Below are 14,174 nucleotides of genomic sequence, written 5' to 3'. Positions count from 1 at the left end.
TTTCTTCACTTTTATTGTCTGCATTCATCTCTTATTTTCTCCAACAGTTTTTTTTTGTTGTTGTTTTATTTGACTTTCTATTCTCACAGTGTCCCTCTGCAAAGATTACAAAATATCCCCTGATAAACTAGGGCAAACACACTGAAGGTCCTTAAAGACTGATTGCTCAGTACAATATGTGATTATATTCTCTCTCTCTCTCTCTCTCTCTCTCTCTCTCTCTCTCTCTCTCTCTCTCTCTCTGTGTGTGTGTGTGTCACTGTTTTTAATAACCTTTGTGAACTCTGCAGATGGTTTCAGAGTGGAGAGTGAAATCAAATCGCAGCATGTCAGAGTAAGTAATGTTGGCACGACTTTAAGTGCAGAGACCTGTTGTTTTAATTTATCAGTAGTTGGTCCTTGGAATCACCCAAGATTCGTTTTTTAAATACACTTCCAGATAATGACTTGTTTGTCTTATTTCTGTTTGTAGCAGCAGCTGCAGTTTGGAGACATCCCAAAGCCCTCAGTGAGTGCGGCATTCTCCCCGTTTCCACAGCAACCACACAAATCCCCACCTCTTCGGCAGCATGTCCACCAATCAGAACCATCCACCTCCTCTTCTGTATTTCCATGGGAACGTGAGGATGTGCGGTCTTCTCCCAAAGGACGACCAGCTTCCTGTGTTTCCTCCAGTGATGTCATAATGAAGAACAATGACTCTGGGATAGAAGAGGCCTTGAGGAAAGAGATAGATGGTGAGATGCTCCACACAACATTGGGGTTGCAAGGTTTTTTCATGGTTGAAAAACTGACTTTGAATCAGAAAACCAGTCTATAATTAGTCAGGGTCAATTAGTTGTTTGGTTGTAAGTTTATTGGTTATTCAGTTAGTTGTTTTGTTTGTTAGTTGTTTGGTTGGTTGGTTGTTTAGTTGGTTAGTGCTTTAATTACTTAATAGATGTTCTGTATTTAATAAGATTTCACCTGAAACATTCTGGAAGTCTGACAATCTGCTCAATAACAACATGAAATCAAAATTAACCTTACTTACTTAAATGTTCCTGGTCTTATCATACACTTTTCACCATCAGTGCAAGCTATTCAAAAAGAACAATGAGCCTCATTCATGAAACGCTAGCAGGAAAAAAAAGTCTGCACACCGTCATATATAGTTTGCATATCTGTAATGTCTTATGACATTTCAGTTGTGATTGCTAAATCAAAATGTTACTATGTGAATGCATTTCATTCATAAAAACTAGAAGTCGACAGATATATTGTTTTTGCCGATTAATCGGCAACGATAACATATTAGTTATCTGCAAAAATTCACACCGATTTTTTTTTCCCCTGTTGCATCCTGTGCTGGAGCGGCTGGGAAGGGTCCGCTGTCAGAATAATGTATGAGAGTGGCCTTAAGAGGCGGAAAAAAAAAAATAGTGCTTCACTGATGCCTTGTGGTGCTTGTCTTGACATGTGAGACTACACTCCGCATGGAACGGATTTAAAACATAAACAACGAAAAGGTATGTATACAGTACCTACAGTGCACGTTCTCATATCATTATAAAGTAATTCCTTTGTTGACTAGATGCTGCATTAGTAGAGAACAGCAGTATGTATGCCAACAAGGCTGAGAGGACGCTAAATTAATTCAATCTAACCTCAAACGGTTAAAACAATGTGACAAAAATACACGCAAGTCCTATCCAAATGTTTAAATGTACTATTGTTACCATCTATTACCATTAGTTGCATTAGTTAATATCCAGCTGGTCACGTTTATGCATTCGTTAACCAGCTAAGTTGCATATGTAAAGCTAGTGACATGAGGAAGCAAATTAATATCTTCATACAGTGGAGAGAAACGTATAAATAAATCAGAAACGCATCCGATTTCAATTTATTATAATTATTTTATCCTCACTGTAATACGATGACTTCAGATCGATCACATTCTTGCACTGAAAAAGGCTAGACACAGTGCAAAAAAATACAGTTTAACAGAAAGCAGGTGTTTCAATATGCTTTTTAAAGTTCTTTTGAATTAGACACATCATCTAATAACAGCGCTCCTGCACGAGATGCTGAATAAACAAAAACAAAGGGAAACAAAGATGTTCGTCTACCATGCTTTTACATAGAAAAATAAGTGGATTGATGCAATTTAAGTGTTTGGTGTGAACAGCCCCTTACAGTTGGTGGAGATCTTTGGTCATTGTGTACTGCTCTCTTATAAGCGTTTCTCTGATTAAGCAATGAGTTGTTAAAATGCTTTGTCAGGAAGGATGTTCAACTTGGAAATGTGTTTCTCAAGATCCTCACGTTCGGTTCCAGTCTGTTGTGTTCCATCTGTTTAAACAGCCCCTGGCATGGGCTCATAGTTTGAGCCGCTTCACCACGGAGTTCAGCCGAATACCACTACTATCTGTGAATATTGCTAATCTACATACAATTGTACTGAATAAAAAACATTGTGGTATTTCGCTCTTATTATGAAGCTGGAGTCTGGAGTAGTAGGAATCAGTGCAAGTGCAACACCATGTGAACTTTTTATTGAAGTGTTTCCCCCCTTATTTTACTTTTGACTTGAGAGTATTGACTGACTAAATCTTATTTATTTTATGCACTTTAGTTGAAAATGAAATGCTCTTTTTTTTTTTTTTTTAAAGGCAGGATAGGAATGTTCTATGCAAATAATATAGCGGTGCTGAATGGTTTATGTATTTATTGTGCCATCTTGTGGACTTGGGAAACAACGTCAATTTAAAAATCAGCTGGCTTTAAAATTTGAATATTAGTTCATATATATTAATATTTATATATTTATTTCATTTAAAAAAGTACAATACATTTTCATGGTTCAGTCAGTACTGTTTATATTCAAGTTCAGCACTATTTTACTTCGATATTATGATTTTAATTTGTCATTCAGTATAAATTTTAAAAACTATCGGCTGATTAATCAGTTATCGACAGATACTGCCCAACTTGGTTATCGGTTTTGGTAAAATCAACAGTCGGTCGACCTATAATGAAAACGATTTCATTACTGTTCAACATAGATTTTAACAGCGTTTACTAGTGAGTCTGGTGCCTTTCTTAAATGGTGTTTTCATGGGCATGGATTATGATCATTGTGAATGAACGTGCACACGTCCCCCCTTTACCAATGTTTGGAATTCACAAACATACATGTTTTACTAACAAATCCTGCGGAAAGTTTTCGAGAAGGTCCAAATTACCCCAAATTTACTGATATATTCACGAAAATGTCATGAGGCTAAATTTTTTCATAATCTTTCATTGACATGTACTTTTTGTTGATCAATTTAATGATAGCTTTGTCTTTCTATAGAATAGCTTTTCTGCTGATGCAACCAAGACCAAAAAGGGCAAGGAAAAATTATATTTAATTAGATCAAAGAATGTAAAATGAAGTCCCGCCCTCCATATCCCACTTCACTTGGAAATATGGTACAATGCCGAATTCAACTGCATTGGAAATATTGTTTCATGTTGTTTTGAAGGGTACAGTGGTCATGTTACCATATATGTTCTATTAGTGGCATCCCTGCCTAAAAGTAAACCTGAAACCTTTGTGTAACCAATCATCTTCTTTCCTTACTCTAAATACTTAACTGTTGTGGTAGTACAGATGAGTGCTTCAGGTTGTGCCAGGAGCATTTTGCCCTCCTGTGTATCTTTTGAATAATCTTATTGTGTCAGGGCAGAGGGCCGGGTCGTGATTCTACACACCCGGTCCTTTATCAGGCTAATCAAGCCTCCGAGAGGGATAAAGGCAGACTGCGGAGGATTGTGCGGGAGAGAGATTGTTTACGGACATGTCCGTCATATGTGTGTTTGTGTCTTTTTGTTTAAGTTAACCATTAAAATATAATTTATATTGTCAAGCCGGTTCTCGCCGCCTCCTTTCCATTGAACTGATTACACATAAATAATAAGCTTTTATAAGCTCATTCAGTCCAAAGTCACTGTTTAAAGTCACTGTGTATTTTGGTCAACCTGACCAGTGGCAAGGGCAGATTTGTGTAGTATTTGAATGTTAAAGAGCGTGCAGATTTCTCAAAGTCCTAGCTTCATGATGTGCTGAAAATACAGAAGTTTAAGAAATTGAAAGGTAGTTTTAATTATTTTCCTTTGCTTTGTGCTTGTGTGTTTGCCCATAAATGTTGAGAACACAAGATCATGTTCACTCATGAGATGTTATTTACATAAGCAGACTGATCATTAGTGAATAGAATCAACATGTTTACAGTAATACAATTCCCAGTACAGTAAGCAGACTAGGCATTTAAACCCAATTTGATATGTTTGATGTGAGACACTGTCTGTGAACATCTGTCTTTTTACATTTGAAGGTCAGGCCTATAAAGGATTTGTAGTACCAATTGGAACAATCTTGAAGAAATGACCAGGTCACATTTCATTTCAAAATAAAAAATAAGAGAGAATATATTTTGCATAAAAGAAATGAAGCCTGTTTTTGGAACCATTAAGTTATTTAATTTGTTTTGCGTTATGACTTCTTTTTACAAGGAATTTTCACAATTTTGATTGTGGAAGTATTGCATTCTCATCACTAATGTAAAAAGTATTTATACACTTCATGATAGTATATGTTGAATTTGTGCTGATTTTAATAAAAAAATATTTATATTACAGGAATGTGAATCACCTCTGAGAATGATGACAATAATAATAATAATAATAATAATTAAAAAAAACTCAATGTCTGGTCGCATTATAGTAATGAGATTTTGAAGGGCAAAGTGTGCAAAGTGTTGTTTTTTTTTTTTTCCTCCTACATTACATTCGGCAATAATCTCCATGGTCCACTACATAGGGGTACTTTCCTTCATGCAAAATATAATTGATTTTATTTCTTTGTTTACTTGATTTTGGGTGAAATATGACCTGGACATTTCTTTACACATTTCCTTACCATTCTTTAGAGATCTCTTCTACATCATGTATGGATATTCTATCAGGATTAACAGATGATATTTCTGTTAGTTTTGTGTGTGCTTTAAAGAATAGGGAATTTGATCTTGTCATTTCCTGTCCTCTCATGGGTTTAGATCCGCACACACTGAATGAGAGAAACGGGGCTCTGTGAAGGAGAGAGAGAGAGAGAGAGAGAGAGAGTGAGTGGAGTGATTGAGACGCACATTCTTTTCTCCAGCCGGATTTAGCCGAATTGTTTTATCTGCTGCCAACTGAGTTTTTTTGTGTGCGTGTTAGAGAGGGAGTGGGTGTATGTAAGGGTGTGCATTGTTAGATCAGTGTTTTGTGTGCATGGTATGAATGTTCTCCATTGTTGTGTCTTTTTGTGCATTGATGAGTCATCAGTGAGGTCATCAGGGTTTGTCATCATCCACACACAGCTGAGTCTGACAGCTCTCTACAGCTCTGGACCACAGTGCAACTGAGTCTACCTGCAAATATCTTATGGATGAGAAAAGTAAACTTTACAGGATTGTAAATTTCCCTCTGGGGTCTGTAATATTACAGTCACAGTTGCAGGGGATTCAGAAAGTACACTTTTTGCATTTAATTCTTTCCCCTGAATTAAGATTTATTGAACCAAAAAGGGTGTAATTTAGTTGAACCATTTTCCAGCCTCTCTCTCTGACAGAATGAAACGAGTTGTTTTTGGTATGAATGTAAGCAATGGCCTCTCTTAGGATTGGCTAATCTCTGTATACCTGCATTGTTCACACTGTCATTGTTCATCTGGGCAGACCAAGTTGTTGAATGGATGAATCTCATGAAAAGATGTCTGGGTCATATTTCACCCCATAATCAGAAAGAAAGATTGTTTTGCATGAATACAATGAAGCAGGACCGTTTTTAGGGAAGCTTTTAGCATTTTAGCCTATGTTTTGCATTTTGACAACATTTTCATGGCAATGAAGCACATTTGTCCCTGAAATCCTCATTACTGTAATGTGTTATAATTGTTTTTAATTCTCAGTAATTGTCATATTGTCCTAAAACATTTAGTCGTTTCTGAAATGAGTCGATACTATCAGTACTGCAGAAACACTATTATTAGTTATTTTTTATTTTACCATCAACCGGTTCTTTTGACATCCCAGCATTACAGTAAAAATTACAATAATGCAATTATTAAAAAACTAATTATCCGCATGAATTATAGGCAGGACAACAATACTATCTTGATGTAAAAATCCATTGCAATTTACATAAATAATTTTGTTCTGCGTTACGTGAGAGAATGAGTTGAGGGGGGGGGGTATTCTTAATAATAAAAAAAGATTGTGAAGGCGTGATTGTGATGTCAGTATCATGGTGTTTTCTGAATGACCTTTTCTTTTTTTAAGTTTCAGTCAATGGTTTTGGTGGACTGGGGAGAGAACTTTTTGTTCTGAAAGTTACATTATGTTTTTATAGTGTGATGAACTTCACTGCCTGGCCAAAAAAGTAGTTGTCTGGATTTGAATAAGCATATACTTAAAATACTATGATTGGATCATTATTGCGGTGATTAATGTTTCAGCTGGCAACAATTCTTTTAACCCTAACTGAAGCAGTGTGTAGCTTCTCATTTCTTAAACAACCATGTTGGAAGATTTATCCCGTGGTCATGGACAGGGGTGTAGCACCAAATTTTGGGCCCCGGGCACAAAAATATTTTAGGGCTCCCTGACCAATTTGGGTTTGTAGTGATTATAATATCCTGTATAAACCTTTTGTAATGGATATTTAACAGTGCTAATTCATTTTTTATTTTCAAGCGCAAGTATTATTTGAATCAAGCAATACATTATAAAAAAAAAGCTGAAATTTAAATATGAGATTTCTTGTTGGCAAAGTCACCATAACATTTCTGAATTAAAAGAGTGCCAGGTTTTTAAGTCTATCCTCGGCATTTCTGCTCTCAGGTAGTTTTAGAAAGTCTTAACTTGACTGATATTTACACTTGACTTATTTTGGGCTGGGTATTGTTACAGATTTCCAGATTCAAGATATAGAGATTACAATTTCCATTAAACTTCAAAGGATAGTTCACCCAGCAATGAAAATTATCTGATCATTTACTCATGCCATCCAAGATGTGTGTGACTTTCTGTCTTCTTCTGAACACAAAGAAAGATTTTTAGAGGAATATTTTGGCTTTGGAGGTCCATAAAATGCAAGTAAATTGGTGCCAAAATTTTGATGCTCCAAAAAGCACATAAATGCAGCATAAAAGTAATTCATACTTTTATTCCTTTTTGCTGTCTAATGTGAATCAGCAAAAATAAGAATGTTAAAGTTGACATAGGGAGGAGATTTATAGTAAAAAGTGACTAAAGTGTTTTTCACCCACATCTATCAGATCTCTGATACTGAAGACATTGATTTAACCTCTGGAGACTTATGGGTTACTTTTATGTGGACATATGTGTTTTTTGGAGCTTCAAAATAATGGCACCGTTCATATTCGTCTAAACCTCATTTGTGTTCAGCTGAAGAAAGTCATACACATCTGGGATAGCTTGAGGGTGAGTAAATGATGAGAGAATTTCCATTTTTGGTGAACTGTTCCTTTAAATCTAAAATGAAAATTTGCTCTGCTCATGCTGTTAATTATGAAAGGACCTTCTGACCTTCTTGGTTACCCTTCTAGGTGAAATCTTTAAATTTTACTGTACACATTGTCAGTTTATTATCATATTGGTTGCATTTTAGCTTTTGAAAAATTGTCAATTTCTGTATATTCCATCAAATGTCTGGAAACTGCATTTATTATTTTGCATTTATATGCGTTACATTTTTATTGTTTAAATGCATAAATTGTTCTATTTAAAATGGTTTACATTGATACTCAGAACACATACTAAATCTGTTCTGTCCTTTTAATTAGGCAACGGCATTTGAGCCCAAGGACAAGTGATTTATTTAATTTTTTTCCCCTTCACATATTCTTTTGGTGGCTTAATGTGAGGAAATTTTCACATGTATCTCATGGAGTGTAAAAAATAACATTATTATTTATCATAGATAAACATCTTATGGTAAGGTTTGCACTAAAGTAACATGTTTATACAGTAGATGCGTGAGTAGCAGCTGATGCTGACAGTTTGATTTGACTTGTGCGTGTCACTTTATTAAGCAAGCATCTGATTGTTGTTCACTGTTTAATGTAAAGCCATTGCTAATAATGTTCTTGACCTTAACCCCATTGAAAGTCTTTGGGATGTGCTGGAGAAGGCTTTACAGAGTTGTTTTACTCCCCCGTCATCAATACAAGATCTCGGCCAAAAATGAATGCAACGCTGGATGGAAATAAATGTTATGAGTTGCATAAGGTTGTCGAAACAGTGTCGCCGTAATCGAAGCTAAAGGCGGTCCAACGAAATATTAGAGTTTGTGACTTTTTGACCAGGCAGTATACTTTATTTCATACAGGAGTTGTATTAAATAATTGTCTCTCTTCTTCAGACCTGCGTGTGCGTGTGTCAGAACTGAAGCGTGAGGCTCAGCTGGACTCTGAGCGTTTGAAGGAGGTGGAGTCTCATCTGACTCAGACTCACAGAGAGATCAGCACTAAAGAACAGACTCTAACACGCACCCAAGACCAGCTGACCCGTGCACAGACCCGTATCACACAGGAGAATGACCGGGTGAGCCCATACTTCTGAAGACATCAGCGACAAAACATTGAAACACTGTACAAAACTGCGAACATAATGTGTTTTAGCCATAGCACTTTCATGCTTGCACAAGACTGTAGGGAAAATGTGTTTCATCTGAGACTCAAGCACTCACACACTTTCACACACAATACTATATACAGTATCTAAGTTATCTAAAACATGAACTGGTAGTTGACATAATGTCAAGCAATGAAAACAATGTTAAATGCAAAGCTATACTTGTATTTTCCTCATTGTTTTATATATGAAGTCATGCTAATAAGTACATGGAATTTTTTTATTTTTAAAAATGAATTTTAAAACTAAAAACGCTGACCAGTTACAGGACTGAAAATATACACTTTCACTTGTATAATTCTATATAGGGGAATAAAAAGTGAATGGACTTTTTGCCAACTACCCACACATACTATTTTTAATAGAGTATCAAATTGTTATTATAGAGTATCAAGGTTTATAAGACTATTATATTCTTTTTAAAGCAAATCTGAGTCTGACCATTAAAAAAAGTCAAACAATAATTTTTTTATGTATTCATTGAATGTGTGTAATGTATTTGTAGGCCCAGACTGCTGAGCAGAAAGTGAAGCAGCTTCAGGAGGAGTTGAAGTGTCAGAGGCAGAATGCTGAATCCATCCGCTGCAATGCAGAACAGCGCAGGAAAGACGTGGAGAGAGATCACCAGAGGGTGAGATGGGTGTGTGTGTGTGTGTGTGTGTGTGTGTGTGTGTGTGTGTGTGTGTGTGTGATCCAGTGTTTCCTAGAGGTGTGAATCTTCACTGGCCTCACGATTGGATTCGATTATGATTCAAAGGGTAACGATTTGATTATAAAATGGTAATCACAATGCATCTTGTCCTTCAATATCTATCTTTTTTCAGTTTCTTCAAAATTAAATTTTTTCCCTCTCAGCTTTTTATTTAACAGCTGTTTTAAAAATCAGAACAAGTCACATACATAAACTGTCCTTTTACATTCAGTATGAGCTGTGAACAAAACATGGAACATCCACAAGATGAAATAAATTCTTCTATAGTTTAAAAGAGTATCTCAGTTTCTTTCTTTAGAATCTCATAAAAAAAATCTCTTAAAAGCACCCAAATAATTGGTTCTCCATCCATCCATCCATCCATCTTCAACCGCTTATCCGAAGTCGGGTCGCGGGGCAGCTGCTCCAGCAGGGGGCCCCAAACTTCCCTATCCCGAGCCACATTAACCAGCTCTGACTGGGGGACCCCGAGGCGTTCCCAGGCCAGTGTGGAGATGTAATCTCTCCACCTAGTCCTGGGTCTTCCCCGAGGCCTCCTCCCAGCTGGACCTGCCTGAAACACCTCCCTAGGGAGGCGGCCAGGGGGCATCCTTACCAGATGCCCAAACCACCTCAACTGACTCCTTTCAGCGCAAAGGAGCAGCGGCTCTACTCCGAGCTCCTCACGGATGACTGAGCTCCTCACCCTATCTCTAAGGGAGAAGCCCGCCACCCTTCTGAGGAAGCCCATTTCGGCCGCTTGTACTCGCGACCTAGTTCTTTCGGTCATGACCCAACCTTCATGACCATAGGTGATGGTAGGAACAAAAATTGACTGGTAGATCGAGAGCTTTGCCTTTCGGCTCAGCTCTCTTTTCGTGACAACAGTGCGATAGAGCGAGTACAATACCGCCCCCGCTGCCCCGATTCTCCGGCCAACCTCCCACTCCATCGTCCCCTCACTCGTGAACAAGACCCCGAGGTACTTGAACTCCTTCACTTGGGGCAAAACCTCATTCCCTACCTGTAGTACGCACTCCATCGGTTTCCTGCTGAGAACCATGGCCTCAGATTTAGAGGTGCTAATCCTCATCCCAGCTGCTTCACACTCGACTGCCAAGCGATCCATGGTTGTCAGCAGGTTCTCCATCAAGAACTTGTAAATCATTTAATAGTATTTCATTATTATTTCAAATTAATCTATGCCATGCTATTCATTTTCATTTAAGCACAAATGGAAGAGCGATATATCTGCTTCTATGAGAGTGCAGCTGTCAGCTTCTCCTCTCCTCACCTGCACAGGTGATAGTAAAAGTGCTTTAAATAGCACAGTTGTAGCTTCAGAAATGTATCAAGAGTCCCGTATGCACTGTTCTATCAGTTTGCTCTGTGAGTAGAAGATAAAACCTTTATCATCAGGTGTGCACACTGTCCTGACAAATGAGTGACCGGCAATGACAAAAGCCAATAAAATGGAGAGTGCGCAAGAGTAGAGAAATCGTTAAATGAAATATTGATGTATTCAGAATTAAATGAAAACATCACCAACATCTCCCGAACAGCTGCATCATCATTATTTTCTTCTGTGTTTTCCCCCGTTGTGTGCAAATCATTGCAGTCATGTTGTTTGTTGGCTTCTTATCACAAATAAACTCTCCCATTGCTATGTGTGTGGGTTTGTGAAAAGAATTTCGGGATCGTAGTTTCATTCGGGCACAAATGGTCATGTGTTTGATACAGCTTGTCTGTAAACAGTCATGTTTGTGCACTTAAATCGTCTTTGTTAAGTGCACAAATTTCTTTGTAACTCGTCTTTGTTTCCACATTTGTCTTTGGTGCACACCACTTCTGCTGTGATTTAAACTGAACTCCATATCGATTCTGATTCTTTTGAGAATCAATTCATAATAGTTTGAGTATGAATTGCGATGCACCGCTGAAACGACTTTTTCCAACAGCTGTAGTGTTTCCTCCACTGCCCTGCTAAATTTTTCTGTCATAATTTGTGATGGTCCGATGTATATTCTGATATTTTGCCATTATCTGCTTCGGGCCGATAATAGTAACTCTGTTTACATGGACACAGAAAGGGGATAATTGCAAGAAAACAGTGTTCCAGTTTACATGCACACATGCGGCTCAGTCAGTAAGCAGCTTTCTCCACTGCAACGTAATTTCCTTGCGGCACTTGTGTTAATATCAAATATGGTATCCGAGGAAGACTTCACTATTTTAATCTGTTGCTTCACTTTATTTCCAGATATTCCAGAGTTGTTGCTGTGTTTGTTTCCTTAACTCTTGCGCCGCCTGCAGCGGAATTGCGCTTCAACAGTTGGGTTTCCCTTTAATGTGATTCCCTCAATGCCTATATGCCAACATGAGGGGACCATTGATATTTTACAGTGGTATTTATAAATGGGTATAGTTTGTAGTGTATGTGCTTTTCCCACTGTACTTCAAAAATGTGTTTGCATGGCCACATTCGGGAGAAACCCATGTTTGTTTAACTGCTTTCTCTTAATCCCGTAGACGGCAAAAGGAAATTGGCGGTCTCGTTTATGACGTTTCAGAATGCCGCTTTCTGTAAAAACCCTGGAATTAACGTTTTTTTTCTTCTTCTTTTTTATCCCCTATTCTCCCCAATTTGGAATGCCCAATTCCCACTACTTACTAGGTCCTTGTGGTGGTGCGCTTACTCAATCCGGGTGGCAGAGGACTAGTTTATCACGTGGCTTGCTGTGCTTGACACTGTGGATATTCCCAGCATGTGGAGGCTCATGCTACTCTCCGCGATCCACGCACAAATTTATACGTGCCCCATTGAGAGCGAGAACCTCTAATCTTGACCACGAGGAGGTTGCCCATGTGACTCTACCCTCCCTAGCTACCGGGCCAATTTGGTTGCTTAGGAGACCTGACTGGAGTCACTCAGCACATGCTAGATTTGAACTTGTGACTCCAGTGGTGGTAGTGCTGAGCTACCCAGGGCTTAAACCACTTTCTTAAGTGCATGTAAACGTGGTCAGTGTTTGCTTGCCCGATTTACATAATTGGCTGCTAGTGTTTTTAGAACCATCGTTGCTGTGACTCAGAATCCCATGCAGCATTGCGATGTAAACAACATGGCGGCACACATACCAGTAATCACGTTCATAATCGTATATTAATCTATCATAATCATTATAAACATCTTACAATTACATTATATTTTTATCATATTAATTTACTTCCTCCAGTATGTCTGCTGTGAAGTCTAAAGTGAAATTGTAAACATGGTAAGTTCTTACATGAACATGCAAGCCACTGTGTTTGAGACACTTTTTTGTAATTAACAATACGCAAATTGGTTATTGTCATCATTTAATCAGCAGATTCTAGTTCACGAATGACCTAGCTTCCTCGTGTACCATTTTGTTCAGGAATGCCAGTTTTCCCGTGCTCATGGAAAACCTGGCAATATCAGGGAATTTCAAATTGTGAGTTTCATTCTGTATTTCTTTAGGGAATTTAACAATTCTTTGTTCAGATTACAGTTCCACTTCATTTGTTTAGAACATTTGAGAAAGCACCAAAAGTTGATTCTAAATATAATATACAATATTCTACATTTTTGTTCATATATCTCAACAAAAATGCCAAACAAAAACAATACAAATGTTTTACATGCAGCAAACCTACATTTCTCCCTACATGGCCTAGGCTTACCTTGATTAATTACATAGTGAGCATAACACCTTTTAAATGTTCTCGGTTTATTTAAATTCATAAAAAAGAATCCGATCATAAGAGTCATTTGTTTCTAATTCAGACTGTACTGGTTGGACTGTATGTATGTTACCACATCAAGAACAGTAAATAGTTAACTGACATTTTGAGTGCAAATTCTGTAAAATAATTTTTTTCAAAGACTGGAAAATAATGGAAGTGATTAATATCGATCTACTAACATATATTAATATAAGATTTGGTAACCTTGAGACCCTGAGGTGGCTGTTGCTCCAATGCAAAAGTAGTATAGAAAACACTTGTGTGAGCTTTTCCTTTTTGGTCAGAAATCCCATCTAAATAAAAAATTATTAATAAAGGATGTCTTCAGAATATGGTTTGTGTTGTGTAGGAGCTGTTGGAGCTGCAGAGAGAAAGACAGACTCTGGAGAGACAACATCAGCAGGAGAGCAACAGACTTAACCAGGAGATCCAACAGGCCAGAACATTGCACAACACACTGCAGGCTCAGTACGACAAGGTACCAATGCTGAGTAACTAACGTAGAGCAGTGATGCTGTTAACATCACTCATTTTTCCATAATATATTGCCTCTTTATATAGCTTAAATGTAGTCCTTTGTAGCTACATTTGTAATAGCATGTAGAATAGATTACTACTGTTTCAAAAGAGTGGCTTGACTGTGGTTTATCTACTTTACATAATGAGTAGCTTGCAGCTTCTTCACCAAGTTTTGAAGTACCTCCCCTTAACACTGCAAAGCACACACACATTATGTTTTCAGATAATTGGAAAATCTTTCCCTTTCTGCTGTCTGTCCATTTCCTGCACTGTTTTTCCTCTCTCTCGGTCTCATGGCAGCTGCAGTATGTGTGTACACTGGTCAATGTACTAATGTCACCTCTCTCTTTCTCTCATACTCCCGCTGCTTCTGTGTCTTCTCACACGCTTCTATTCCTCTTTTTCTCTCTTTCTGTTTTCCTCTTCAGAGGACACTAGAGCAAAGGTCAGTGCTGGGATATCTTTGTAAT

At 37.7% G+C, this 14,174-nt stretch overlaps 1 protein-coding gene across 1 annotated transcript in view; it reads left to right on the top strand.

Moving 5' to 3' along the window:
- The window catches only part of LOC127659413 (centromere protein F-like), a 36,680-nt gene that overhangs the window by 7,670 nt on the left and 14,836 nt on the right, over positions 1-14,174 (top strand). The window contains exons 5-9 of the mRNA XM_052149214.1: positions 291-334; positions 473-737; positions 8,455-8,636; positions 9,232-9,357; positions 13,535-13,663. Of these exons, the coding sequence (XP_052005174.1) occupies positions 291-334; positions 473-737; positions 8,455-8,636; positions 9,232-9,357; positions 13,535-13,663 (746 nt within the window). The remainder of the gene's footprint in view (positions 1-290; positions 335-472; positions 738-8,454; positions 8,637-9,231; positions 9,358-13,534; positions 13,664-14,174) is intronic.

The sequence above is a fragment of the Xyrauchen texanus genome, chromosome 19, assembly GCF_025860055.1.
Source record: "Xyrauchen texanus isolate HMW12.3.18 chromosome 19, RBS_HiC_50CHRs, whole genome shotgun sequence".
Lineage (NCBI taxonomy): Eukaryota > Metazoa > Chordata > Actinopteri > Cypriniformes > Catostomidae > Xyrauchen > Xyrauchen texanus.
Note: the sequence above shows the minus strand (reverse complement) of the source record. Positions and strands in the feature narration are given on the sequence as shown.